The sequence below is a fragment of the Notothenia rossii genome (assembly GCF_949606895.1).
Source record: "Notothenia rossii genome assembly, chromosome: 6".
Lineage (NCBI taxonomy): Eukaryota > Metazoa > Chordata > Actinopteri > Perciformes > Nototheniidae > Notothenia > Notothenia rossii.
The window spans coordinates 16,927,374-16,955,365 of NC_136909.1; the positions used below are offsets into that span (position 1 = coordinate 16,927,374).

Sequence of the window (27,992 nt, forward strand, 5' to 3'; positions counted from 1 at the left end):
TGAACACAAAAATATTTAACTCAAATGTTTATTAGAACATTATCAAATTTGAACATGAACTGCATAAATCAATACACAAGGTTACAAAATGTAAAAAAACACTTTGCTTTGGCAAAACTTAAACTTGCACACGACCATGCCTTTAGTTGTAGGCAACTTAAACATCAGGGCAGAACAAAATGCTCACTCGCCCTTCTTCGCTGCTCCTCCTCCTCCTCCTTCGCTGCTCCTCCTCCTCCGCTCCTCCGCTGCTGCTGCTGCTGCTCCTCCTCCTCCTCCTCCTCCTCCTCCTCCGCTGCTCCTCCTCCTCCTCCTCCTCCTTCGCTGCTCCTGCTCCTCCTCCTTCGCTGCTCCTGCTCCTCCTCCTTCGCTGCTCCTGCTCCTCCTCCTCCTCCTCCTCCTCCTCCTTCGCTGCTGCTGCTGCTGCTGCTGCTCCTCCTCCTCCTCCTCACTACAGATAGAAGAGCAGGTCATCCAGCTTCATGCTGGGCTCCCTGTGGATGCTCTGGCCCACCAGGAAGGCCATCTTGTGGGCGTACTGGCACGGAGCGGGCACCCTGATGATCCCCTGAAGCACAAACAGAACATAAACCAGAGCATATCAACTCTAACAATCCCTGGTTGACCCTTAGCAATATGTTATTAGTCAATTCATGTTGGTTCTGAAAAAACATTATTTTAAAGTCAATATGAAGAGAATGAAGTTACTTTTGACCAAATTCCTCAGTATTTTGATAAATTGTCTGATATGAATTTTCTGATAAAGAGAAATGCAGAAGTTAAGAAGTCTGTCCAATTCTGAATATAGTAGGGCTGTGCAATCAATCGTATTTGAATCACGATTACGGCTGGCGACGATTATGAAAACAGCATAATTGACAAAATACGATTATTTTTGCTGGGTGCGCTTTCGCCACTCCCTAAAAGCCCACTCGGTCACGTGGGAGTGACATGTGTTGTGAGTGTTCAGCGCGAGCGAAGATGTCAGAACAAGAGCAGCAACTCGTTGAAAAGAAGGGTCGCGGGGAGATTCCCAGTCGATCGCGAGATGTGTCTAAAAATAGAACCACAATATTCAGTTTTATCGTTAATGTCCTGTAACATAATCTTCCTGTGCCAGAATAATGCACTTGAACGCATCAAAGTTTTGTGATTGGCCGGCCTCACCCCATGTGTCGGGGCATGGCTGGTGGGCAGTGGGCATTATTTCGCTGACATTGTCCGTGTCAACAGGAGTGACAGTCCGCAAACAAGACCGCAATTATGGCAGAAGCAAAAAAGCTCAAAATATATAATTTTCACTCCGAGTGGGAGGATGATTATTTTGTTATCAATTCCAATTCAAAGTCCATCTGTCTCATCTGCAATGCGAGCGTGGCTTTATCGAAGAAGGGTAATTTAGGAGCGGCATTTCAAAACAGTGCTCAAACGCTACGAGACGGAATTCCCTCCTAATTCTGCCCTACGCTCCCAAAAGGGGAGGGGCCTGAAAGGACAGCTAAATGCACAGCAGTCCATTTTCACCAGACCCAACAACAAGAAACACATGAATTCTTTCAAAGACGTCAAAGTTGTGAAAGAAGCATTCCTGGAGGCTGCCGACGCGCTTTTGGGGGACAGTAAAAATAACAGTAGCATTTCAACAGGTTTTTGATATAATACAAACTCAAGTTAGATACCGTTATTAATCAGCTGTAAGTTTGAGTTTGTTTGAACTTTATTCATTATAATTATTGTACAAAATGGTATAAGAATGCAAACATTAAGATCGGTTCTGTTTAAATTGATTAGTCTATTATCAATTCAGGTTAAGAAACTAGTGTTGCTTGAATCCTATTTTAACCTGTTAAACCCCGAGCCTGTTTTTCAGGTTTCAGGCTCGAAAAGGACATTCCCAGAACAAATGACAATATCTTCCCCTCTGAAAGGGTTAAATTAATAATCTTTTTTCTCAAAGTGATGATAAACCTGTGAGTTGGATGTTGAAAAGTCAGAATAAATATAGGCGTTTTTTATTTTAAAGAAAATTCAAAAGATTGAACATGGTAAAAAACTGTAAATTATAGTGTCCGTACAAAAAATATGTTGTACTTATAGTGAAAACTAACCTTGGATGATGGGTTAGTAGACTAAAAGCTTTATGAATCCAAAGTAAAACATATAATAAGTACCCTGTATCAAGATTAATGCAAAACAAGTGATATTTTACCTTTTTAGACAGATTTAGCAAAAAAACAAACTCTTCTGGGGCCATTTGGGTGGATTTTCCATATTTCTGGCTCCCCTTGCTGGATTTTGACATGTGACATCTCTTTCTAACCGTCAGAGCCAATGGAATCGAGGGGAAGTCTACAATTAGCAGCTAACTTTTGCTCTGCGATTTTTACATAAAAATTGAATTATGGATTATAAATATTTTTTTTATACAGAGACGTTAAAAACCTATGGATTAACCGATTCAGCCGCGTTTTTTTCTCGTTTGAATGCCATTGAACACGTCTTTTAATCAGATTGACAGCTACGGTGAGACGATCTCCCTAGAAGCTCAGTGAAGGTACGTGTTGTGATGTCTGTGTTTGCTTCCCCCGTCGCGAGTTCGGATCACTCTGATGATACTATATACCTAAATAATCTTTGGAACCTCAGCTTTAAATCGGATATCTTGTATGTGCAGCTACGATAAGTAATAAGGGTACTTTTATCTTGAGTTCTGTGCCAATGTCCGTTAGCATTTTTCGCTAAGGGGTCATTTAGATGCTTCTTATGAGACTTGTGTTTTGTTTTGGTAAAAAAATTTGTATCGTCAGTTAGCTGAGATTATTTCCGTTAATCTGGTATAACACCAGTATAATAACACTATATATAGGTTCTTAAATATTAAGATCCCCTGAAACACAGTGTTGTGAAAAAAAAAAAACAGGGTCCCCCGCCTAACAGGTTAAAGGCATTTATTTTTATACTCTAATAAAATGTAACAAAAAAAGGGTTTGATTCTATTAATTTTGTCTTTTTTATTGCACTTTGGCAGCAGATTCCTGTGTAGCTTCAGATCTGAGTTGTCTTATTAGTAAGCCTAATTTATACTTTTGTAGCAACACTATTTTTATATAATGGCAAAGAAAGGGTTCAGAGTCTTTTCTTTTTTTCCCTGTGTCATATGTGGCAGCACTGCCACAAGTTCCTCTTCAGAGAGGGTCTTCAGTACAGGTGGCAATATTGTCACCTGTCTGCGCTCATCTCTGAAACCAGACCATGTAAACAGGCTGGTGTTTCTTGCAAAAAATCTTTAAGATGACATGAGCAGCCCTACCAGCATGGTGTGACCATGGTGGCCAAAACATTTTTATTTGGTCTTAAAAATTGTAGTTCAACATTTATTTCCTGTTACTTCTGGACCATGACGGTTGGCCAGCCTTCAACGTTTAACTGAGTGGAATATGTTGAATGTGTTTTACCAAAATGTTGGCTATGTTAAGGAGTTTTCAGTAGGTTGTGACAGTGCACTGAAACATATTTGATGATTTCATTTATTTTAGTCTAATTTATTTTTAATTATCATATTAATATATGTTTAGTATGGTTTTGGAAGTGCGCTCCAACATATTTGTTTTTGTTTATTGGTAAAATATTATTTGTTTTAAAGTTCAATAAATGGTCAATGAATAATCGTCAAAATAAATCGTGATATCAATTATCGACCCAAGTAATCGTGATTATGATTTTTGCCATAATCACACAGCCCTAGAATATAGCATTACTTCACTGCAGCTTTTAAAATCAAGACTGAACAGCACTTAGATTATTAGGATATCCAAATATTGTAAGACAATATCTGTCCTCAGGTCACCATAATAATGTTAAACTGCATGGCCCTTGATCAGAACTCTTATCAGCGCAGGTTTCGAGCCAGCCTACCTGCCAGTTGTAGTACATGTGGCACAGCTTGTAGGTGAGCCGCTGCATGTGGTCAGGCTTCAGGCCGCTGCTGTCGTACACTACGTTGTAGTGGGTCGGGGCAACGCTTCCAAAGCGCACATGCTGGCTCACGATGTAGAAGTCATACCTGAAAAAAGGTTGCAACAGTTACCTCTTACTACCGAAAATGTTTAGAATAATGCAGGGACATCCAGAAACATACCACTCTGGACGGGTGATGACTGAGTCCACCACGGTGCCTGGGGGAGGGTTGGTGGGCTTCCCAGTGACGAGGCTGAACAGCCTGCAGCTGATGCGCTTCTTCACCACCACCACAGTCAGCTTGGGCCTATGACCAACAGAGGGAGAGGCCCCATCAGAAAACTGGCCATTTCTGGTATAATGAGCTCTGTTGAAGTCGTTAGGGTGCATCCATTACCCCATTCAACCAATCAGGGATCCCTCTCTTTCTCAACACATAGTCAAACATTACTTACGCCAAGTATAAAATAAAGTCCTAAGATGCAAGCCTTGTGAATGCTTTGAGAGGGCTCTTAGAGATGAAATACTCACACGTAGTCTTCCCCCATGGACTTGATGCAGTCCAGGATCTGTGACACCTCGTAGTCGACCACGCTGTGCAGCTGGCCGTCTCCCACCCCGTCTCGGTACACAATGATGCGCGAAGGCAGGCAGTTGTTGAACTTCATGTAGTCTTTCAGAGCACCTGGAAGACAAATAAAAACATTATAGCACCCAGGCCAAGATTGATAGAAAATTAAAGATATGACTTAGTAGAACTATGAAAGTAAACTTACCACACAAGGCCATCTTGAGTCCGTCCATGATTTCCTGCCCCTTGTGCTGCAGCACACACTTTGAATACCACCTTGACAGAAAACAAAAACAGCACGCGACTTATTGGTTGTGTTATGGCACTAAATCAGAGGGAAAACATGTAAAGTAAGTAAAGAGGCTACGCCTCAGATTAGAATACACAGACAGCGCAATATAACCACCGGAAGGCTTCTGTTATAATATGCTTTATAGTTCAATCTAATTTAAATGTCGAGACAGTAATGTGCTTTCATAAGGATAAAAAGGCATGTTTGTTTCGCCATGCGTTCATGTATCAGAGCGGAGGCACTGGTTGTAATGTGTACATTAATGCTGAATTAACTTGAGAGTTTGGCATCATGATCGTGATAGAAGAACAATGTAGAAACGGTTGAGGGGTTTGTCCGTAGAAACGTACCTGCTCATGCTCTGGTTTAGGCTGGCCACCAGAGCTCCAATGGACCTCCTGCCGGCAGAGATGTCATGGTAGCAGTCGATGCCCACAATCATCAGCTGTTTGAGCTGCAGAGAGAAGGGCAAGTTAGCAGCACGCGTCATGTCCACGGTTTTTTCCAAACCACATTCATCAGTACCTTCGGTTTTCACCCAAACATTCATCTTTTCCCAGACTTGAAACTAATGAAAAGCAGTGAATCGTCTGAATCACCCAACGAGGTGTTCAAATGTTTTGGGTTTATTATAAAAATGTGGTGAGTAACTGCACAACGCAGTCCGAGTGATAAATGGTAAACAAATCAGTCATTCCGTTGCTTCTCTGTAGCGATCTGCCCATCAGACAGGCCGCCACACGCTTTTAAAACGCTTCTTAAAACCCACCTCTTCTCCTCAGCAACGTATTAACATCTTTTAGAGTGTTGCTTTTAAATTGGTCATTGTTTTTACTTGTGCCGTGTTATTTTTTCTATGTTTTGTTTTGACTGTACAGCACTTTGGTCTGGAGGTTTAAAGTGCTTTATAAATAAAGCTGCATTATGGTTAGTGAAACAATTAGCGGTAGCAGTTCTACTCTCTAAAACAACTTTACTCACTCAAAAACTACTATCTCGCTTTCCTAAAACACGCGTTAAGCTTTAATGTCTTCGATGTACAGGTGAGTTCTTGTGCACACAACTTACAGGGATTTCCACGCTCCAGAGCTCTCCTCCAACCTTGCAAGCCATCTGCAGAGCAATTTTGGTAGCTATGGTCATGAGTGCCTGGGGTTTGCTGAGGGTCCGGGCCACCACACACTGGCTTGGGGTGGGGCAGTCCACACAGAGGTACTTCTTGATGGAGTCATACTTATCCTTCCTGTTGCTGGCGAGGACCACCACCACCTAATATAGAAAAACAGCATGTCTCATTTAGCTTTGAAGTTACATGCTATTGGGAAAAACTGGATTTAAAAAGACAGATTCTTTATTCCGCGACATTTAAACTGTTTTACCGCTAAGTACCCGTTTTAGATTGCCATCATCCATTTCTGTAGGTGAAATATTTCCATACAACTTGTGATTCAGCTCCTGATGATTTTATCTCCTGGCCCTCGTTCATTTTAAGGACGATCAGCCTGGCTTTGGTTGTTTGATCAAACTGATTAAAGAACAACGGATGAGTGGTCCCTGTGCATGTTTTCCTTTTGCAGCACAACAGATATAACTTGAGGTGCCTAATTGAGATATTGTGCAACCCTCAACTAAAGTAATACTTGTGAAGGTGATACACCTCTGAGTTTAAGCATGATATATTCAGTCACTCACCATCTGTGTTTGGGGTGTCACGTTGTGCTGCAGGGCTCTGAGGAGAGACTCCAATTGGTCATCATACTCGATCCTAAAGGAAAAGAACAGTTTGCAATAACTAAATGCAGTTCATTTTGATGGTCACTGGTCTATAAAGTTGCTGGTTTTTGTTGCAGTGTTTTTTTGCTGAAACTCACATGACGCCTTTCTGCATGCGGATCCCGAGGGGAGCGGAGACTTTGCCGAGGGTCTGCATAAGGGACATCGCTTCGTTGACGTTACGCCGGGTGTGATACATGAACCACTTGTCAATCGGAGGAGAGCTGATGACAGGCATGCCACGCATCTCTCTGGCCCATTCAGCCATCATGGGGTTGTACTCATACTATGGGACAAAACAATTATTTTAACCCTTTTCCAGAACATATAAATGAATACTTTGAATTTATTTAGAAAAATGTATTAATGCCGACACAAGCATGGACTGTACCGATCTAGATCCCTGGAAAATCCTCTCCCCTGGGAGGACTCGGCCAGTCATTTTCAGGAGTTCCCTGTCAAAGCTGAGTCCCCACTTGTCCAACTCCGCCTGAGCGTCAGTGTTCCTATGGAAACATGTTTGGGGTTCAAATCAAAGGCTGGTATCATAATGCCTCAAGATGTGGAAAATGGCACTTTTGATGTGTACAGCCGCCTCACTCAAGTAAAAAGTGTGTTTTGATTAGACCCGTTCATCTGGCTGGCCATTCATCGCAGTATGTGTAAACAGGGATTGTCATAGCCCACAGGAAGTGGAAGTGTGTCATGCTTTTAAACTAAATGTTGCCAAACCTAGGAATTAAAACTACTGTTTGTCACATTACAAAAGGAGGCTAGAGCGATAAAATTAAAAATATCACAATTTAACAGATACTGCATTAATACTGTCACTTTAATAGCCAGGGCTGCAAATAACTGGTGTGCAGGTGCGCATGCGCACCTCCGCCAAAAAAAAGAGCACTGTGTCATATGAAAAAAGGCGCATTTGCGTACCAACATTGAGAGAGGGACGGAGAGAGAGAAGAGAGAAAAGGGAGAAATATATTTGTGAATTGCCTATGAACCTATGGTTCAGGCCCGTAGCACTGGCGTAATAGATGTTCGCCTAGGGCGCCAGATCTGGGGAGGCGCTGCACTGGCAGCTCTGGGAGGGAAAAAAACATGTTTGACCGTTGGTACTCATCCTAATTTTCGGCCTTGATGTAACAACATTCATAATTAAGTAAATGTAATACCCTTTTCACCATGGTTACACATTTAATTTGCCCTGTACGATGGGCGCTGTAAGTGATGAAAATGGGGGATGTTGGCTTATCTGGCGCCCGCAGCTCACAGCCAAAATGCGAGTGAGCGAGGGAGGGTGCACCAGTACCGGCGCTGTTGTTATTAGAATCTGGTGCTAGCTGCTTTAACGGATATAAGAAGATGTTTCTACAATAAAGTGGAGGGAGAGTCCTCTCCAGTCAGACTGAGAAGCTGATAACTACAGCTCAGTGAGGTAAGGACTCTTGAGTGTTTAGATAGTTCACTTTAGTCTAAGTTCAAACGGTTTGGTCACAATTTATGTAAACACATATTTCCAAATATATCCTTTACAATTGGAAAGATAAAAAAAAAAAAAATGCATAAATAAATGTTAAGGTAAAATAAGATATGAATGAACAACTCTGTGTTCACCTCTGCACGTGTGTTCAGTGCCGTGTGTCTGGCAAAAAAAAGTCAAGACCCCCTCAAAAGTTACGGTTTATTTCATTTTAAGGATGAGCACCAAGCAACATCTCCAGGTGCTCCTTTGAGAACCAGGGCAAAAAAGTTATGTGCACCCCTGTTAATAGCCCTTTTTTATAATTTAACGCAATACCTCCTGAAAGATGTCAAATGTGGAATGAAACGCAGCATCCAGTTCTCTTTATATATTAATTGGGCTTGCATCATTGTGGCCACAAGAGCACACATTTCACCTACATATGCAAACTGGAGACAAATCTGTTGAGGCGCGACTCCCTCTGTTGTGGTTCCAATTTGGTGTGTTTGTCCAAGTCCTTCATGATGGTGTAGTCAGCTCGCATCTTGTCAGTCAAGCCTGTCAAACAAAATGAGTTTATTATCAAGTAAGGACAAATGTCACCAAATGGTTAGGCTTTACAATGGATCCAGAAAGACTAACTGCTGTCACCAATAACCGCAGAAGGACTTCTGAATGCATCTTCACTTTTTTGCTGTATTCTTGTGATCAGAAAAGTAATTAATCCTGTTAAAACTGACAAATTGTGTAACAAGTGACCCATTTCAGTAATAATCTCCTCATGAATAAAAACATTTGATACCATGGCTATAGCAGTGGCCCACTGGAGAATAAGATGGTAACCTGTAAGGAAGCAGAGCTCTGGGATGAGCATGGCCGGGCCAGGAGGAGGGCCTTGAGTGGGCCCCATCTTCTTCACATTGCTAATCAGCAGCACCTGGTTGTTATCACGGATGTCCAGGCTGTATTGCTGGGAGAACAAAGTTTGAATATCAGTGCAGACTAGAATAAGGTTGACATTTAGGTTCATAAGTTACTGGCGGGGCTTTAAATAACATAACAGAAAGCAGTAAATGTTCATGTCTTTAATACAACATTTATTAAATTGTGTGTGTGGGAAGTGCATGTGTTGAGGCAGAAAGCTACATCAATGACAGTTACAGTTGCTCTAATCTTTGTGTCGAGTGCATGAAACTTACAGACTTGTAGTAGTCCTTGAAGGAGACTTCTTTGTTTGCCTTTGTGAAAGTGTTCATAGGAGTGTGATCCCATGCGATATCATCGATCCTGTAGGTCTTGTTGTTGTACCTATTTTTTAAAAAAAAGGTGTCAAGAGAATGCTGATAAATACATAGTGGATAATCCCTTCCAAGCACAGTATTATAAATATGCATATTAATCCATGAAAATAAGTGGCAAATTAGGATCTTACTTGGTGAGGACTATGAGACCAATCAGCTCCTTGCCGCAGATCTCAGAGAATCGCTGATCTCCAGTCTTCTGCCTCAGGTTGACCATGAAGTCCAGCACCGTCTCACTACGCAGGACCTTGTGGCTCACGTCAGTGCACAGCATTATGGAAGACTCGTACTGCAGGATGGTTGTGGTGTAGCCTGGCCAGATGGTGAGCCTAGGACAGACATACAGGCTTAATGTGTTTCTGCCTAAAGCTATTGAAAGAAAAGTAAGCCTCAACATCTGAAGATTGCACATCAACTAAACCCTGCTATGGCTTCTTACTGGGCTTAAGTATTATGGAGTTTGTTTTTTAAAAGCAGACAAATCAGTTTTCCTATTATATTGCGTACACATGCACTTGCCATTTTGTTCTTTAAAAGAGGCAAAAGCTTATTTGAGAGTTATATACCTGTGCTGTGGGATGTTGAGTGGATCCTTGGGGTTATAGTAGTTGCGTCCAATCTGCTGCATGTCAAGCATTCTCAGGATCCTGAAGACATTATAAAACATTTTTTTTTAAAAAACATTTGGAGTTTCCAATAAGGAAATGGTGAAATGTTTTGTTATCCAAGCCTTTAGTTTAGGAGGTAATGATTAAGTAAGTTAATTCAAGTATTGGCGCATGGTACATTTAATTTGGCTGATGCAATACAAATGTATGTTCCAACTGTGCTTACCTTCTGAATATTATGTTGTAAAACTGAATGCACACCGGTGACGTCGGTGGCAGTTCATTTGTCAGAGTGACAGTGATCTGTACCTTTTCTCCCATCCTCGTCTCACTGTGGAGCAAAGTCTCCTAAACACAAAGCAAAAAGGTGTAAAAAAAAAAGTACACATTAGATAGGTTGAGAACAGAAAAAGTAATCGTTTAAAGGTCGCATGTCATGGCCATTTCTCCTGTCCATAATTCCATTGTTGAGGTATACTAGTATGGGTATATAGCTGCGCCGCATCCCGCTGTCTCAGGGAGGAGAAATCGGCGGAGCTGCAGCTGAGAAAAGATTGAGTGTGTGAGAGGAAGTCCGCCTTAACGTAACGGCTCCGGACGTAGCAGCTCCACGGATTGGTCCATTTGGGTATGGGCACGTCACTGTAACCAGGAAAAAAAGAGAAATCTCCAACGAGGCGTTCTGGGGCAGCATAGACAGGTCTTTTCTGTGTTAAGAGTTTTACTCTCTACAGGGTGTACTTTGAGGGTTTTTGACTCTGCAGACCGTTTACATGCATAAAACCTTCATAACACACAAGGGGATGGGTAATAACCAGAAAAGCATGACATGGGACCTTTAAAACACTGACAATAGATTTGAAAAGGTCAACATAATAATATCATGATATGGCAATGACATAAGCTTTCCAAATAACAGCACTGGGCCCTGATGATGGCAATCTCTATTAATTGGTCAGATTATATTCCGTACTTGTGTGGCGCAAGCCATTTCAGGGACATGACTGAGGACCGAAACAATTACAAAAACATTGATTACCATCCAACAGTGAAAGTAAATAAAGATAAAACGGGGTTCTTACACCTTTTCCAAAGTCAAATTCAAGCACTTTTCAAGGTGCATTTTCAAGGTGCATTTTCAAGCATCTTACAGCTGTTGTAAATGACATTTATATACACGTACTTATACTCAAATGATTATTTCCCTACCTCACATTAAATCAGATGTTCTTTATGCTATAAACAACCAAATGTGTGTTTCGTGATAGCATTCTCCATGAGGATGAAAAATTAAAGAAAAGAAAACCAAGTTTAATATTTCAAAATGAGTGACCCATCTGTACGTAGACTGGGCATCCCATATAACCTGGCGGAGCCGATATACAACAATCAGCCAAATAACTTTTCAATACATTATTGATTACTATTTTTTTTAGGTACTTTTAGGTTGGCAGTAAACACAAGTCAGAGGTAAATGGTGTACTTTTCCGCTTTATTTAATACCTTCAGTTACTTTACAGATGTGGATGAATGATGTGAAATATAATCAAGTGTTAAATCAGACTTCAGTTCCACCTGGAGTAAATCCACAAGCTACCCTGCAGTATACAAAGTCATTCAAACTAGCTGCACCTTTACCAGCTTTGAGAACACTTTCATGATCAAACATATCATATATATTATTCTGAAATGGACCAATCTGCACAATGACTACTTTTACTGTCGCTACTTTCACTATATTTTGATGAGAATAATTTTCTACTTTCTCTTGAGGAACATTTTGAATGCAGGACTTTTACTGTAACAGAGTATTCCTACACTCTGGTACTTCTACTTTTACTCAAGTACAACATCTGAGTACTTCTACTTTCACTACAAGATCTGAGTACTTCTACTTTTACTCAAGTACAATATCTGAGTACTTATTCCACCTCTGGTAGCGTATTAGCCTGAATTGTAGCCACAAAATCACACAGAGCTGCATAAAAATAGACTCACAATGGTAACAAGTGGAAAATAATATTTACAAATGTGTACAATGATTTGTAGGTAATTTTGACTACTCAAGAGTCAAGACACCTGACTTATACATATTCAAAGGAAGACCGTGTTCATTCTACAATTACATGGGATTAACACTAGAACCACCATCAGGTCAATTTGACCCACAGCTGCATTTTTATTGTATGTAACTTTTTTTCAATAAAATATTAAAGTCTCCCAGTCCGTGACTTTTCCTGAAAGTGTGGTAGCACCCTCTGTTGTGAAAATGTTTCAATATGAAGTCAGATTGAAGAAATCTCCAAAGAAATTGCCATTTATAACTATTTCTGCCAGCGGGTCATATTGACCCCACCCCTTTTCCCGCTATTGATTTCACGTGGTGTAAACATGAAGTGTTGCTATAGCAACACCCTTTGTCTACGGCAGTTCCAGATAGATAGATAGATAGATAGATAGATAGATAGATAGATAGATAGATAGACAGACAGACAGATATTGATAGCGGCAGTATGTAGTAGTGAAGGAGCAGGCTCCCGGGAGCCTGCTCGCGCTGCGCTCCGCTCCGCAGCAAACAGCCGTTTGCTTTTCACCCAACAACGACAACCGCCTCACGAAACGCTATATTGTAGCGTTAATGGACGAAACAATTTAACAAAATTGCTTGTCAAAATACCAATACCACAGGACCATTTTTTTTTTAAAAAAGCAATATTTTTAGTGGCCCGAGTGGGCAAGTTGAAATTACGTTATGCTGGCCGGGGTGTCTAAATAGTGCTTCCGGGACAGCGGGACATTTATAATGTCGAGCCCTGTGTATCATATGAAAAGCTGAGAGTCCACAGATTCTATTGGTATACGTTTCATCCCTATGCGATCAAAAGAATATTAAACTTGTTTCGGCAAATTCAGATGATAAATACAACTTTGAAGCTTGTAAAGGCATAATTACAAGCGGAGAACGGAGTAATTTAACGTCACAGCAAGCATAACAACAGCCGGTGTTTCTTGTGAGTGTTTCCCCGACACACATGCACGCTTCCCCCAGACCAGTAATACAAACAAAAATGTGTCTTCGGGTCAATGTGACAGATTTCAATACAGCAAGTCACATTTGGGTTTAGGCACGAAACATACTACCAGTAGAAATATATTGCTTTTAAAATCGTTCTGTGTCAAATCAATAGATTATATTTCGTGACTATAACACGAAATGCCGTGAAAATTACTTGGTTGAATTACAAGTGAGTGCTTCATCCTCTGAACACCACCGGATGGCGACTGTAACGCACATAACATAGGTACGCTCCTCTGAAATGATTGTCCCCTGCAATTATTATTATCCCTCATCGAGTTTGCTACTCAGCTTGCTAACGTTAGCTTAAACAAACGTAACATGCAACGTTAGCCTAATCTAAAATGCTCGTCAGCGCCGACCCTCCCATCGTTATTTTTTGCAAACTTTTTTCAGGCTACTCGTGGGCTTGACCCTCGTCTTAGCCCAGGGTATATGCAGGAATCCAAAATTCAAATTGAATACCTTTTAAGACCTTTTTCAAGACCCTTTCCATACATTTTTAAGACCTCATCACAACTTCGAGTTCTAACCGGTTACATTGGCGACACATTTTACCTCACATTGACGAGATTGATTGTAAGATAGCACAACTAAACAGAGTGCAGACAGACTACTGAAGCCTCCTTTCCACATGAACTTCAACCTCTCTGTGAAGGTCAGTTTTAATTCTGGCTAGTACGTAGCATGTGGGACCGGACAGCTTTAAACCCCATCGACAGACTCCCCCCCCCACGCCGACAGAGCGGAGCAAGGCAACGAAACTTAAAATAAGAAGCAGCATTTTAAGGCACGCTATGCATGGGGCCGCCTTGAGGGGGTTTCCCGACATGTCGTTTCAGTAAATTAAAGGGTGTTTCATGTTGTCGTTGCTGTGGACCTTCTTAATACCTTGGAAAATGCAGTTTAATACTTTTTAATAGCCTTAATTTTCGCTAAATTGATTTATCAACTTTTAATACTTTTTAAGACCCCGCGGACACCCTGTAGCCATGGCTTGTATTTGTCTTCTGCTAGCCAACGCTCGTTGAAACTGCAACCTCCTGGCATACTGTCATCTATCACTCTCTTCAGAATGCCCAGGTCACACACCTAACAAAAACACTTGCAGGTCACGCGCATGGCGCGGGAAGGCCGGAACGGAGCTGTTTTATGTAAAAGCGAAGCAATTAAGCTCGCTCCGACTTCTTTATTTTCTTTTAATCTAAAAAGCGAAGTAAAGCATTTACATTTTCAAGCACTTTATCCCAAATTCAAGCACCATTCTCAAAATTCAAGCACTTTCCCAACCTTGAAAACACCACGTCAAATTTCAAGCATTTTCAAGGATTTCAAGCACCCGTACGAACCCTGATAAAAGTTGTGTAAATGTTTTTCATTTGCCGATTTAGAGTACCTTGTTCTGCAATCTTTTAGGCAAGAACAGCAGAGCTCCATCAAAGCTCCGTGCTGAGCCAAGCGTTTCCTCGTGCTGGAAGAGGAGTGCAGATCTCAGGCGACGGGCCTCCATTGGTGGGTCGAAGTCCACATGGTACTGATACAGCACCCACTGAGGGCGGGACAGGATGCGGAAGAAGTTTGCTGACAACCGGATGGCTTCACCGGATGTTCCTGAGGAAGTGTCCACACATTTAAGGAGTAATATCTCTCCACAAATTATAAAATGTACTTTGATTTAATACGTTAGCATATGTTTTTTGTAATGATTACTGACCAGACTTTGATTCCTTAACATGCTCCATAGCCATTCTGGTGTTAACCCCTGCATCATTAAAATCTCTGCGGCGTCCACCCCTTTCTCCAAGCTTCACCTGTTGAAATCCGGCTGAAATCTGTAGAACAGCTAACAAAAACAAATCTAGACTCAAAACTTGATTGCAAGCATTGTGATGCAATACTCGAAACTTGAAAAGGTTAAAAACACATACGCAAGAATGGTGCACTCCATTGTTTTATAAGACATAGGATATGGTTTTACTGGCACAAGTATAGTGTATTTCTAACAGTTATTACTTTTCCTTGTTTGATCAATCTGATTTCCCTGAATGCAGTCCTTACCATCGCCATATTTGCTGGTCTGGAGAAGGTGTGGCCACATTTTTAATTACCTTAGAACACTTTTCTGTCATACCACATTTTTAAATGCATTGCCACAGGCTTTCAAAAAAGCACGATCATATAGGAGAAATACAGATATCACGATGTTTGATGATACCTTCTGCCGAAAAGGGACTAGGAGCACCTTTCTGTCTCCCTCTTCCGACCAGCTGTCCAGGATCAGATGGGGGAGCTGGCTCTCCTTGAGCCAAGGACTTCAAAAAAAGAAAGCAAATGTTGTTATTTATGTGCATTATGTGAATCTCTGTTTAAAGTAGTATGAATATGCCAAACATATTTGCATCAAAGCAGTGTGCCTTTATTTCTAGGGATGCTCCGACCAATCGGCCGATCACATGACACTTTTCTCTGTGCGCGGCAAAACAAGCTCGCCAAATGGCTTCACTACTCTGGCAGTATTATATGGCGTCCAAAAATGACAATAAAATAGCGCTATGCAACGTGTGTGACGCAGAAATGTCCAAAGTTAATGTAAACTTGAATAATGTATTTCATTTGAATGTAATAATTATGTTGGTTTTTTGTGGAAGCGCCAGTGAATGAGCCCCATTAACTGAATTTTAAACATCACTTTTAAATGGAAGATCCCCATAGGCCCCACCCACTCGATCAACCCCAAAATTGGCGACCGGAGCATCCCCAGGGCTCGACAGTAACGGTTGCCAGGTTTCCATTGGCAACCATTCAGAAAAAAATTCAACCGCTTCTTGGCCTTTGGTTGCCATCAGTGGCAACCAGTTTTTAACATAAAGAAATAAGGACAGCAAACTGTGCACCCCAAAATCGATGAATGTTCATTATTTGTTGTATTAAGAGGGATATTTAATTATTGTTGTGACCAGTCGGAACCTGATACTTAAGTTGCACGTGCATTGGTGTGATTACGGAGCCAGAAAGCGATGCACGTTTACTCACGTGCACCGTGTGTTTGTTTTAAAAAAAGGGCGAAGCAAATTAAGTTGTTTGACTGTGGGGTAAAAATGTCAGCCAACCCGTCAACATCTCAAACGAATGTTCAAAGTGATTCAACTGATAAAGCGCAAGGTAAACCCGAACGAAAAAAGAGGAAATGTGTAAAGTCTTGGGAGGCGAAATATATATTTACATTCTGCTCATGATTCTGCTACCTTGTGCATTCACAGGGTATAGAGCTCCTGCGGTCACGTGACTTTTGGTTATCAGCCACCATTTTGGCAGTAAACATGACGACCGGCGCCAGCGTTTTCCTACCGTGCGAGTATACATCTCATTTTAATTCAAGTGAAATTCGGCTTTATAGTACAAAATTAGAAAGATTAAATATAAGCGACCCATATAATGCACCCGGTGTGCTTTTCAAGAGCATAACCTCCTGCTCTGAAGACGATGTACCCGACTTGCGCTACGCGGACATCCACAGCTATCTTGTAAGCTTTCCATCAGTGTACTCAGGAGACTCCCTCAGAGCTTACAAAAGCTTGGAGGCTTACAAATGGTGTCAGTCCGGCTTCGTAAACAACATTCAACTGTGGAGTCTTACATCCAAAAACTTCGGCATCATCACTGCAAGGGTAAGTATTAAATTATTCCAGTTTGATAGGCAGTGTCACGTTAGCATTGTTTGTTTATTAGCTTGTCTAGCTACGGCAGTGTCACGTTAGCATGTTTGTTTATTAGCTTGGATAGCTACTGCAGTGCGTCTGAAACTAGTTTGTATTTTTGCTTTTTGAAAACTTTTTGTAGCATTGTACTGTATTCCTTCACCCACCTGATATGAAGTGATCACTGCATAAGCGAAAGCAAACGGCCGGGGGGTCCCATCTTTCAGTCTTGTTCAGACGGCTCCTGGCTCTTTTAATCGCTGCGATCCACTTTTCCCTCCTCTCCGCGTCTTTTGGAATGCGATAATAAGATACACCTTTCTTCTTCCCACGCCTATTTGTGCAACCTGGTGCACAGCAGTTATCCACCATCCTCGACAGTCTGCCAGTGCCTGCCAATGAATTTACTGACGCGATTACTGCCAAAATGGCTGCCCCCTTCGTTTCTCGTCACGTGACCAGCATATGTGACATCATCCGCAGGAGCTCTATATGCAGGAATCCTGAAGTCAAATTTAATACCTTTTAAGACCTTTTTTAAGACCCTTTCCATACATTTTAAGACCTCATCGCAACTTTGAGTTCTAACCGGTTACATTGGCGACACACTTTACCTCACATTTACTATATTGATTGTAAGATAGCACAACTAAACAGAGTGCAGACAGACTACTGAAGCCTCCTTTCCACATGAACTTCAACCTCTCTGTGAAGGTCAGGTTTAATGCAGTATGCTGCTTTGTTGCTTCTGTACTCTGCTCTTTCATTCCAGTAAAACTCCTCAGAAACCATTAGAAACCAGTATTTGATCAATAAACAAAACAATTGACAAAACTTTGAACTATGGAATATATTACACTTTGGTGAGCTTCAGCGGGGTAATGCCATATAGGAGCTCCCTCACAAATACCCAGGGCTAAGCCCTGGCACATAGGACGATGCTCTGACGTCATCACCCTCAAACATTTGTCATATGTTTACAAAAAACGATATATATGTTAAGACTTTTCTCGTTCTTAATATAGACTATATTTAGGGTCGATATGTGTTGACTTTACTTTAAAATAGCAGATCTCTGTGACGGAGATAGTTTGGCTTAGACCACGGCCCCACGAGGACGCATACGGTCAAACGCATACGCAAAAAAGTATTCCGTTCACACGCATTTGATTCATTAACGTGTCCGTTCACACTAGACCGCTGGAAATGCTGGAAACGATGTAGTACATATGCCAGGCCCTGTAAGTGGCGTTGCTGCCGCCACAAAATACACCAAAAAGCAGCGAAGAAGACCCCGGAGCATGGTTGCCATGGTTGCCCTTCTGTTTATTCTCCGAGGTGGACGGCGTGTTCTCCTGCTGTATATCTCTCAGGTAGTCCACCAGCAGATGAAAAACACCCACCTCTCCACCTCTTCCAAGGAACGAGGGGACCGTACGGCAGAGTTTCCGTTAAAAAAATGTTCCGCCGGTCAACATGTCCGTTAAAGTTTAAATCTTCCGTACAAAATTAGAAAAGTGCCGGTCAGAGGTCTTCTTTGTTATTTATTGAGCTTTAAAACAAATTGATAACGACTCTGTTCTCTGTATAATAATATTTGATAAACGGTGCCTGCCTCTCCTTTCCTCCCCCTCTTCTGACAGCCCAGCAGCAGCAGGAGACGTGGGGAGAGGGAGGCGGGGCTATTTCATCGTTATCAGAAAATGATCATATAGGGCTTACACACGGAGCCGTTGGACCCCCAGACCTACCCACCTTGTGACCCTTTATCGTTACCGTAGTCATTTAGTGCCCCCCCACAGAGCGGAGCAAGGCAACGAAACTTAAAATAAGAAGCAGCATTTTACGGCGCGCTATGCATGGGGCCGCCTTGGGGGGTTTCCCGACATGTCGTTTCAGTAAATTAAAGGGTGTTTCATGTTGTCGTTGCTGTGGACCTTCTTAATACCTTTGGAAATGCAGTTTAATACTTTTTAATAGCCTTAATTTTCGCTAAATTGATTTATCAACTTTTAATACTTTTTAAGACCCCGCGGACACCCTGATTCACTTCTGGTAAAAGTTCCTTCAAAATAAGAGTCCCGATCTTATTACTACCAAAATAAAAGTGCAAAACGAAACTTTACCATCGGAAAATATTGGCTTACAAATATAATCACTTCTATAAAAAGGTAACACATTTTAAATATAGTTACACATATTCAAGGTAATTTACAGGATTAATAATTAATATCTAATTCTTAACTGTGAATGGTTTTCATTTATTTAACATTAGAAAAGTATTAGTCTGGCCAATCCAAGACTTCAATGCTGAAGGGCCAATGGATCTATGGTGGGGGTCAGCACAAAGGTCAAGACATCCTAAACTTGAAAGGGAGACAACGGATGACCAAGAAACTAGTGACTTGCTCAATTCATTTTTGAGGGATCTGTGAAGAACAGGACAACAGCTGCACTACTGGTATTTTGTATACCAGCAATTGAGGGTGGACAAGTTTACTACCACTTAAGTTTCAAATAATTGTGTTAATTACTTATTGTAAAGCATTTGGATATTCTTTTATGTCACATGTTCATTATTAAGTTGATGTGTAACTGTATAGTATCTTAATTGTTTAAAATATAAGGTGTCTAAAAATGGCAACCGTATTTTCAGTTTTGGCAACCAAAAGCTGATGCCTGATTGCCAGCCTGGCAACCACTTTTAAAAGTTAACGTTGAGCCCTGATTCCTATTTATTTCCATGTCCTTACTAGTGTTGCACAGTGTACCGATACTTGAAAGGTACCGCGATACCCTGCAGTTAAAAACTTTACGATTCCTCCGTTTCATTAGTATCGTTACTTTAAGAATAACGGGGAAAAGCGCTGTTTTAATAAGAGCCGTGTGTGTTCAGCGCTCTGCTTCCACTCCCTGCACTGCAGCCGTGCCTGCAGTCCCTCCCCTCTCAAGCACGCTCAAGTGCCTCCCCTCTCTCGTGCACGCGCTAGCTGCCAGAGCATGTGAGAAAACGAGAAGCATGGCTGCAAGTGGGAGTGCAACTGCCGCTGCGCCTCGGCTTTTTTTTCAAAAAAGACGCCAGAAGCGAAATTCGGAAGTATTTTAGCTATATCTCTGACAGTGAGGGCAAGCCTACGGACACCACGAGGCCTGTCTGTAAGAAATGTTTTAGATCCCTGCAAACCAAGGGAGCCAACAGATCAAACTTGGCTAAGCACCTCGCCGACCGGCATCCAGAGCTGTTTAAAGAATTTAAAGACAGACAGGTTAGCGAATGTGATTGATGACATAATTACATCATGCTCAAGCCCTCAAATCTAAGTCAAACAAGTGTAATTTATTTTGTGACAAACGAACGTTTTCGTAGTTTGACGGCAATGATAACTGTCTAATATCTTTTTAGCTAACATACCAATGTGGCTAACATCGGCAATGTACGCTTTGTCAACAATTATTTATATTACTGTAGCCTACTATTACATGTTAATAAAATATAAAAGTTAACTATCAAATAAATCACATAAACTCAAGTATAAAGAACAGACCATGTTGTAAGAAAACACTTAACAGATAAACTACACTTTTATTTATCATGAAAAGAATAAAAGAAAAAAGTATCGAAAAAGAATCGGAATTCTTGACTTGGTATCGGTATCGAAACCAAAATGTTCGTATCGTGGCAACACTAGTCCTTACTCCAGCAAACTCTAAGCAGGATTATGGCATTTATTAAGATTTGGATATTATTTATACATCAGTTTTTTTTTTACTATACATGCATTAGTCCAATGATCACGATTTTACATTAAAACAAGACACAATGAAAGAACATCTCCATTCTCTAAAGTTTTGTAATAATCATAAATCTGCTAATTGCTATTGGATGTCATTTTAGGAATCAAATTATGATTTAAGGAAATAAATGCCACTCTACTATAAACGATATGTCCAATTAAAACAGTTAGGGCTGTGGATCATCAGTGCCAGGCATGATTATTCAGTAGAGGTTTTATTGCCCACCACAAGCAAGATAGGATTAACTCAAATTCCTTTAGATATTAACATACATTACAGATATCAAAACTTGAGTTGATAGTAATCCAAGCGCAATCTACACTAATAATGCTTTCAATAAACATGCATATGTTGTAATAAAGTACTCACAATAATCAAGGAAATATACACGTTTTTGATCATGCATAAATGACCCTGACGCCGTTTCTCAATGTCGAGTATACCTTCTGCAGAGACATTATTTAAAGTATACTACGTCATCGAGTGGCGCTGAATGATGGGCATTTAACATGCATTTAAACAGTCCTTCGGCGCCACTCGATGACGTAATTTACTTGAAATAGTGGCTCTGCAGCAGGTTTACTTGACATTGAGAAACAGCCAGTTTACAGTACACTGCACTTACCGCTCCAGGTGCTGTAGTCTCTTGACCACGAGCCCTGCCTCGTGATTTAGCTCGCGCTCTACCAGTCATTTTCGGACAGTCTCAAATCAAGCAGCTGTTTCAAAAAAGAATACAAATATAATTTTTAAAAAGTAATATATACACACCGTTTCATAACTATCTACAGGTCAAGGTGAAGTTTCTCTCTGAACATTAGATTATCTAATGTTCAGAGAGAAACTTCACCAATAATATATATAAAAACAACAAAATGCTTTACATTAAGCAACATATTTTCATTTTGGCAGACAAGATGGCACCTGCTATTTTCTAATAGCGCATGAAAATTAAAGATGGGTCTGCCCACTAGTAATACCAGCTATCTTAGCTATTTAGCTAAAATTAGCATGCTAGCAGGACATAAATAATGTTGCGTCCATTATTAAACATTCATGTAAGCACTGCCCTTTTCTAAACCAGGTAGCTTAACAACGTAGCTAATATTAGCATGCTAACAAAGGCTACCACCAAATAATGGAAGGACATTTGTATAAAACGCTAATTTTCTGACAATGCTGCATAGTGACATTAAAATAGAGTCTCACATCTTCATATCTCATGCCGAAAAAATATGTTTTGTTATTGTGTTCGGACAAAAACTTGTGACATAAGTACAATGGATAGTGCAAAATGTCTTAAGGAACAACGTTTCATTTAGCAGTGAAGATGGCGTGTGACGTCACTGGACTGACGGCTTCGGGCTTTGTATATTGCACATGTGTTTTATTTTGAAAAGTGTTTCACTTTCCCCATGTCTGTTACTCCTGATTATGTTGACCTGGTGCCCTGTGTTGTCTCCTCCCCCCTCACCTGGGTCTTGTTGTGCTGATTAGTGTGTAGGTATGTAGGCTCTGTTTCCCTGTCTGTTTGGAGGCGGGCAGTGTAGCTGAGATCCTTGTGGCTGGTGACTGTGTTCACCTGGGCAGCAATATTGAGGCTGTTTCATTAGTGATGGCGAGATGAAGCCTTATGAAGCTTTCCAGCCAATTGGTTCGCAAAAGGGTTCATCTCATAAGGCTTCATCATGGGCTTAATTTGAACAAAAACCCCCCTGTTGGTCCAAGTGTGTAAAACAGGCAGATTGGACATCTCAACAGTGTGCTCTAACTCATACAGAGTTCCCAATGAGTAAAGCCTTAGAATAACTCTAAACAACGAACATAAAATCATATTTTCATGTTAACAATTTTGTATTTATTCCAGTTTAATGATTGTGATTGAAAAGCCTAAGGAGGCTGCTAAACATTGCAAAGAGGAATTTGTATTCCGTAATAATATTCGTAAACTTAACCATGTTGTAGCCTGAGAAAGGCTAAACCATATCAAAGAATACATTTATTAACTACATCATCTCATTTAGCTGTAAGATAAGAGATAAGCTGTACTTTTATAAACAAACAAAAAAGACGTATTGACCAGGGACCTTGCGGTTAAGAGTCAACTGCTTTCCGGCTGAGCCACAGCGAGTACACTAAACCTTCCTGAAAACACTAATATATTTAGTCCTGTATTTATTCATTCCTACATTGGGACCGGGTACAGGAGGGGTAATATCGTTCTTATTATACACCCATATGAGCGTTGTGGTTCAACCGATCTGAATCACTTTCTGAAGCAGTCACGTGGTATCGACAGGCAGCGAGGCTTCATTTGTCATCGGTGACGTCACTGGCCCAAAACGATACAAGTCTCGATACAAGGTTCAGAAAAAGCTTCGGGGATTACTCGACACACGCTCCGAAGCCTCGGCGCAATACGTAACATCACTATGTGTCATGTACCACAGCTATGAATAAATGCCCACAAAGGGTTATATTTGAATTCTCTGCCTCATTGCTTGGTCGGGCCGCTCAACGGTCAGCTTCACATGGCTCATGCTAATTAATGATGAGCACTAGCCGATGCTAAACCAGGTAGCTTAACAACGTAGTTAATATAGCATGCTAACAAAGGTTACTTCCAAATAATGGAAGGACATAGGCCTGTCACGATAATTAATTTTGTTGGACGATAAATTTTTATGGAAATTATTGCGATAAACGATAATATTGTCGGCGCCGTTTTAAGACCATTTTAGACATAATGATAATATATAATAATAATTCAAGTACGTCCTTTCAAACATAACTTTTTATTGAACATTCAACATTGCAAATGAAATGTGAAATAATATTAAAATATATAAATTATATATAATAAATAAAACAAATTAATTAAATTATAATAAATTAATTAAACCACACACAACCAAAACAATCAATTAAATAGAGTCAGGCTGGAAAACAGAGCTCTCTCCCTATATATATATATATATATATATATATAAATAAATAAATAAATAAATAAATAAATAAATATGAGCACACATTATCTCACAAGCAAAAAAAACCTCCTTAAAACAACAGTCAAGTGTACAGTCCACTGTCAAACACCCAGATGCCTCAACAGGCCATATCCAAATCTGTTTTTCTCAGTTTTCGAGCAAGGAACACCAACATGTTTGCATTGTCGGGCGGGGGCTCTCCATCTCCAGCTGCCGTGTTTGCTCCCAGCTGGGAAAACGGAATGGGGTGGTTGTGTTTTAGGTGGTTTAAAATGCGTGGTATTGCCTGCTTTTGTCGCTACCTTTTTTAAACCAATGCGACACACCGCCCGGCTCATTCAATCCGTAGGTTCGCCTCGTTGATTTGGTTTGAATCCAAAATACTGCCACACCGGAGAATCGAGATGTGTAGTTAGGTTTTGTAACCAATTCCATTTCACTTTAAATTCCCCGCGAGTAAGTCACACGTTGTCTCCCGCTTGTCGCTATATTATTAATTTGGCTGCTACGCTGCTGCACGTGCACGCGGAGCGTCCTGACCTGGCTGTGCGTCAGCCCCGCCCCTCACAGCGCGCCTGGCAGCCACAGCGCTCCAGGCTAAAATGCTGGTCACATCTTTATGTAAACGGCAATTTATCGAGCTCAGAAAAGTTATCGAGTCCATTTTTATTTATCGTACGATAAGTCAATTTATCGATTATCGCGACAGGCCTAGAAGGACATTTGTATAAAACGCACATTTTCTGACAATTCAATCTTGACATTAAAATAAAGTCTCACATCTTTATATCTCATGCCAAAAAAAGAATGTTTTGTTATTGTGTTAGGACAAAAACGTATGACAAATAAAATGGACAGTGCAAAATGTCTTAAAGAGCAACTTCCAGGTTAAAGACCCTGTGAAGTGTGCACCTGTGCATGATCTGTTATGCTAATACGTATAGTAATGACCAAAATTGTCCATTGGAACCCATATCAAAAGATGTTGGAATAGCAACGAATTTGACGAGTTTTGAATTTTCCGGGGAAATCTGCAGTCGACCTTCGCCTTCGTGGGCGTGGCTTGCGATCTACTGCGTGACGTCACGAGATGGACGCCGCCGCACTGTTTACATTCACCACCGTTCATTTTTTCTCTTTTTCAAAGTCCAATTTCTCAACGTTTTTGAGCTAGTATTTTCCTGGAAAGTGTGTCGGAGTCGACTGGAAGTGATTGCCAATCGAGAAAACCTGACCATGGAGGCGACAGTGAAGAAAGAGGGATGAAAAACACAGGGGAAACGAAGCATTGCCGCTGGCTGTAGTAATGTCAAGTCTGCCGAAGTGGCGATGTTTCTGTTCCCAAAAGATGAAGGTGAGCCTGGCTGGTGTCATTGTTTCGTAGATTCTTTGATTGATCATGATAAATAAAGGCCACTGGTCGATTCGAGAGAGAGAAAGAGAGACTGAGAGAGTTACAGGGTTGTTGTTAGCATCTGGTGCTAGCTCGGAGCTAACGGAGATTAGCTGTTTCAACAATAAGGAGAGGGAGAGTGCTCTCCTGTGGGACTGAGAGAGATAACGTCAGCTCAGGGAGGTAAACTGTAGCCTAAGTTATCTCAGTGGGTTTGGTCATCTATGTAAACAAATATTTCCATCTATGTAATATTAGTTGTATAAAATAGGTTAAGAAATCCTTCCAATGTTTTTTGATTATTGAAATATATGTTTCATATGAGTGTTGAGAGCTGTATCCATAAATCTCTTAATGTTGCCCTCAAAGTGCACCAGATTGATCACTTTCCTCATCTATCCTGTCCGAAAAGCTGTCCAAATCAATCATTTCTCTCACACTAGTATCACTTTCCAGAGTCTCCGCCATGTTTACAATCGCAACTGGGTAAATCTTGTGACGTCACAGCCACTATCGTCTGCAACTTCCGTTAGGCTCAGACGGCAAAATTAATAATTCATTAATTATGAATTATTAAAAATTATTTTAGCCATGAACAGGCACAATGATATGTAAGGAATGAAACTGCCATTTCATTTTGGTGCAAAAACATGCACTCCACTGGGCCTTTAAAGACACCTGTGAATAAATGTATATGAAAATGATGAATACACTAGATTTTCTAAACAATATACAGAAATATACACTACAGTGACATCTGGCGTCGTTTTTGTAAGAAATGTTCACTTCCGCATAAAATAGCCTCGGCACGTGACCTACCGACCTCCCGCGTGTAACGTAACACGGGGGACACAAGGGGGAGAGCGGCCGGTGTAACGTATTAATAAACATGGATCCCAATGCTAGTTTCGACACAGAAGTTGAACATGAATATTCGAATGCATATGACGGACCACAACCTTATAATTATGAGCCTGCTAGGCGTCCAAGAGACCAGGAGCAGCCAAGGATTAGAAGAAATAACGGCCATCGAAGAGAAATTGAGCCGTGGTGTGAGGAGAACCAGTGGAGAACTGGGCAGCTATCTTGGTGAGTGACCGGCGTTAGCTACAGAATGTTAGCTAACGTCACATCACAACATTGTAAAGTTAGCTATCATATATCAGGCTATAACTAAAGTAGCATTGACAATATAGTAACGTTACTGGCAGGACTGTTGATACTGATCCATAACAGAAACTAATGCACAAGTATCAGCCGTATCTCGCGTTACCTAATGCAACTCCACACTACGGTGCTGTGTACCGGAGGAGAGACGCGAGATACGGCTGATACTTGACGATCTGGCGGAGAAAGGTTGTGGAGCCTGCGTTGATATGTCGTTGTAAATGGCTTGATGGAAAGCAGGTGTGTTGTCGGGGAGGGTGCACAGCTGATTGCAGCAGGTGAGTGGAGGTTGAGCCGGGAGCCAGGAGTGACAGCCACCACGCACACACAAACAACACAGACAGGGGGAAACGAACAAACACAAAGGAGACGGCTGGAGCAGTACAGCCACCACAGCGTTACCTAATGCAATGTCTTACGGTGCCGTGTACCGGAGAGGAGAGGAGAGGAGAGGGAGAGGGGAGAGGAGAGGAGATGGAGGGGGGAGAGGAGAGGAGAGGGAGGGGGGAGAGGAGAGGAGAGGGAGGGGGGAGAGGAGAGGGAGGGGAGAAGGGGAGAGGAGAGGGGGGGGGAGGGGGGGGGGGAGGGGGAGAGGGAGAGGGGGGGGGAGGGGGGGGGGGAGGGGGAGAGAGAGAAGGGGGGGGGAGCAGCGAGGGGGGGGGGGAGAGAGAAGTAATACGGTTTCCTGATAAAGCTGTGGAGAGTATGTGCTGCAGGGAGGTGGATGCACAACGCACCCAGGAACGAACGCTAGCTCCGGTCCTTTTTACTGTGGACTCGATGTCCTGAAAGGCTGGTATTTGTGCAACCTGCACAAACACAATACTGCACCGTGATTACAAATGGTGAAATACAATGTAAAACTACCGAAAAATATCAGCTCCTTAAAACACAACAGCTCTACTCATTCCTTCCCTTATGTCTCGTAAAACATATCAAATCCTGCATTCACTTTTTTTAATTGTAATTTTCAAGCAAGTTTAAGCATAAATGTAGAATAAATAAAAACATGCAAGATGCTCTTTAAGGAACACGTATTTAATTGTACAGTTAAGATGTCGCATGCCAATTAATGATGAGCACTAGCCGATGCTAAACCAGGTAGCTTAACAACCTAGCTAATATTAGCATGCTAACAAAGGCTACCACCAAATAATGGAATGACATTTGTATAAAACGCTAATTTTCTGACAATGCTGCATAGTGACATTAAAACAGAGTCTCACATCTTCATATCTCATGCCAAAAAAAGTATGTTTTGTAATTGTGTTCGGACAAAAACTTGTGACATAAATACAATGGATAGGGCAAAATGTCTTAAGGAACACGTGTTTCATGTTGCAGTTAAGATGGCGCATGCTAATAAATGATGAGCATTAGCCGATGCTAAACCAGGTAGCTTAACAACGTAGCTAATATAGCATGCTAACAAAGGCTACCGCCAAATACATTCGGTGTTCCTTCGCATATGAACCTTATATTGACATTTATAATTATCAATTTAAGCCATGCACCAAATACACCACAAGCTATGTTGTTCCATTGGTTGTCGACTGATGATCAATTAAAGTTAACACCAAGGCTAGGACTTCATGGGCGATGATATAATTTCTATAAGCAATACATCTGAACTAAGACAACAAATCTGATTCAGGAATAACATTTAATGTCAATATCACCGTACGATGTATACGTTTTAATATATTTAGTGTAATACTCACTTTTAAAGAAAAGCTCCTTACACGGGCATACTCGATGAAAGAAATGGTTCCACAGGTGCGTTTAAATGAGGCGCAATTTACTTATAGGCCAGTTTACTGCAAAGATTAATACGCTTGCAAAGATCTTTAATAATTCATCAAACTCTTATTCATTTAATATACGGCATAAATACCTATTAATGTTTTAT

At 41.1% G+C, this 27,992-nt stretch overlaps 1 protein-coding gene across 2 annotated transcripts; it reads right to left on the reverse strand.

Annotated features, from left to right (window-relative positions):
• Positions 1-14: 14 nt before the first annotated feature.
• Positions 15-27,992, reverse strand: piwil1 (piwi-like RNA-mediated gene silencing 1). 2 transcript variants are annotated; one of them, XM_079686397.1, is made up of 21 exons: positions 27,805-27,992; positions 21,162-21,255; positions 15,259-15,355; positions 14,758-14,886; positions 14,440-14,654; positions 10,194-10,315; positions 9,926-10,006; positions 9,491-9,688; positions 9,258-9,366; positions 8,902-9,028; positions 8,499-8,616; positions 6,985-7,099; positions 6,692-6,879; positions 6,513-6,585; positions 5,889-6,089; positions 5,171-5,274; positions 4,734-4,804; positions 4,489-4,642; positions 4,139-4,264; positions 3,916-4,063; positions 15-568 (listed from the first exon to the last, which is right to left on the reverse strand). In XM_079686397.1, the coding sequence occupies exons 2-21, from the start codon at positions 21,228-21,230 to the stop codon at positions 452-454; spliced, it is 2,562 nt and encodes an 853-aa protein (XP_079542523.1). In that variant the 5' UTR covers positions 21,231-21,255; positions 27,805-27,992; the 3' UTR covers positions 15-451. The 2 variants fall into 2 exon arrangements, with proteins under 2 accessions (XP_079542523.1, XP_079542524.1); XM_079686398.1 differs by lacking the exon at positions 27,805-27,992 and adding an exon at positions 22,011-22,118.

Excerpts from the sequence above, each read along its gene's own strand:
- piwil1 (XM_079686397.1), bottom strand. The coding sequence starts at position 21,230 with ATGACTGGTAGAGCGCGAGCTAAATCACGAGGCAGGGCTCGTGGTCAA. Across the intron at positions 9,367-9,490 it reads GGTCTCATAGTCCTCACCAA|GTACAACAACAAGACCTACA; the intron begins GTAAGATCCTAA and ends TTTAAAAAATAG. Across the intron at positions 4,265-4,488 it reads TCCATGGGGGAAGACTACGT|GCCCAAGCTGACTGTGGTGG; the intron begins GTGAGTATTTCA and ends TGTTGGTCATAG.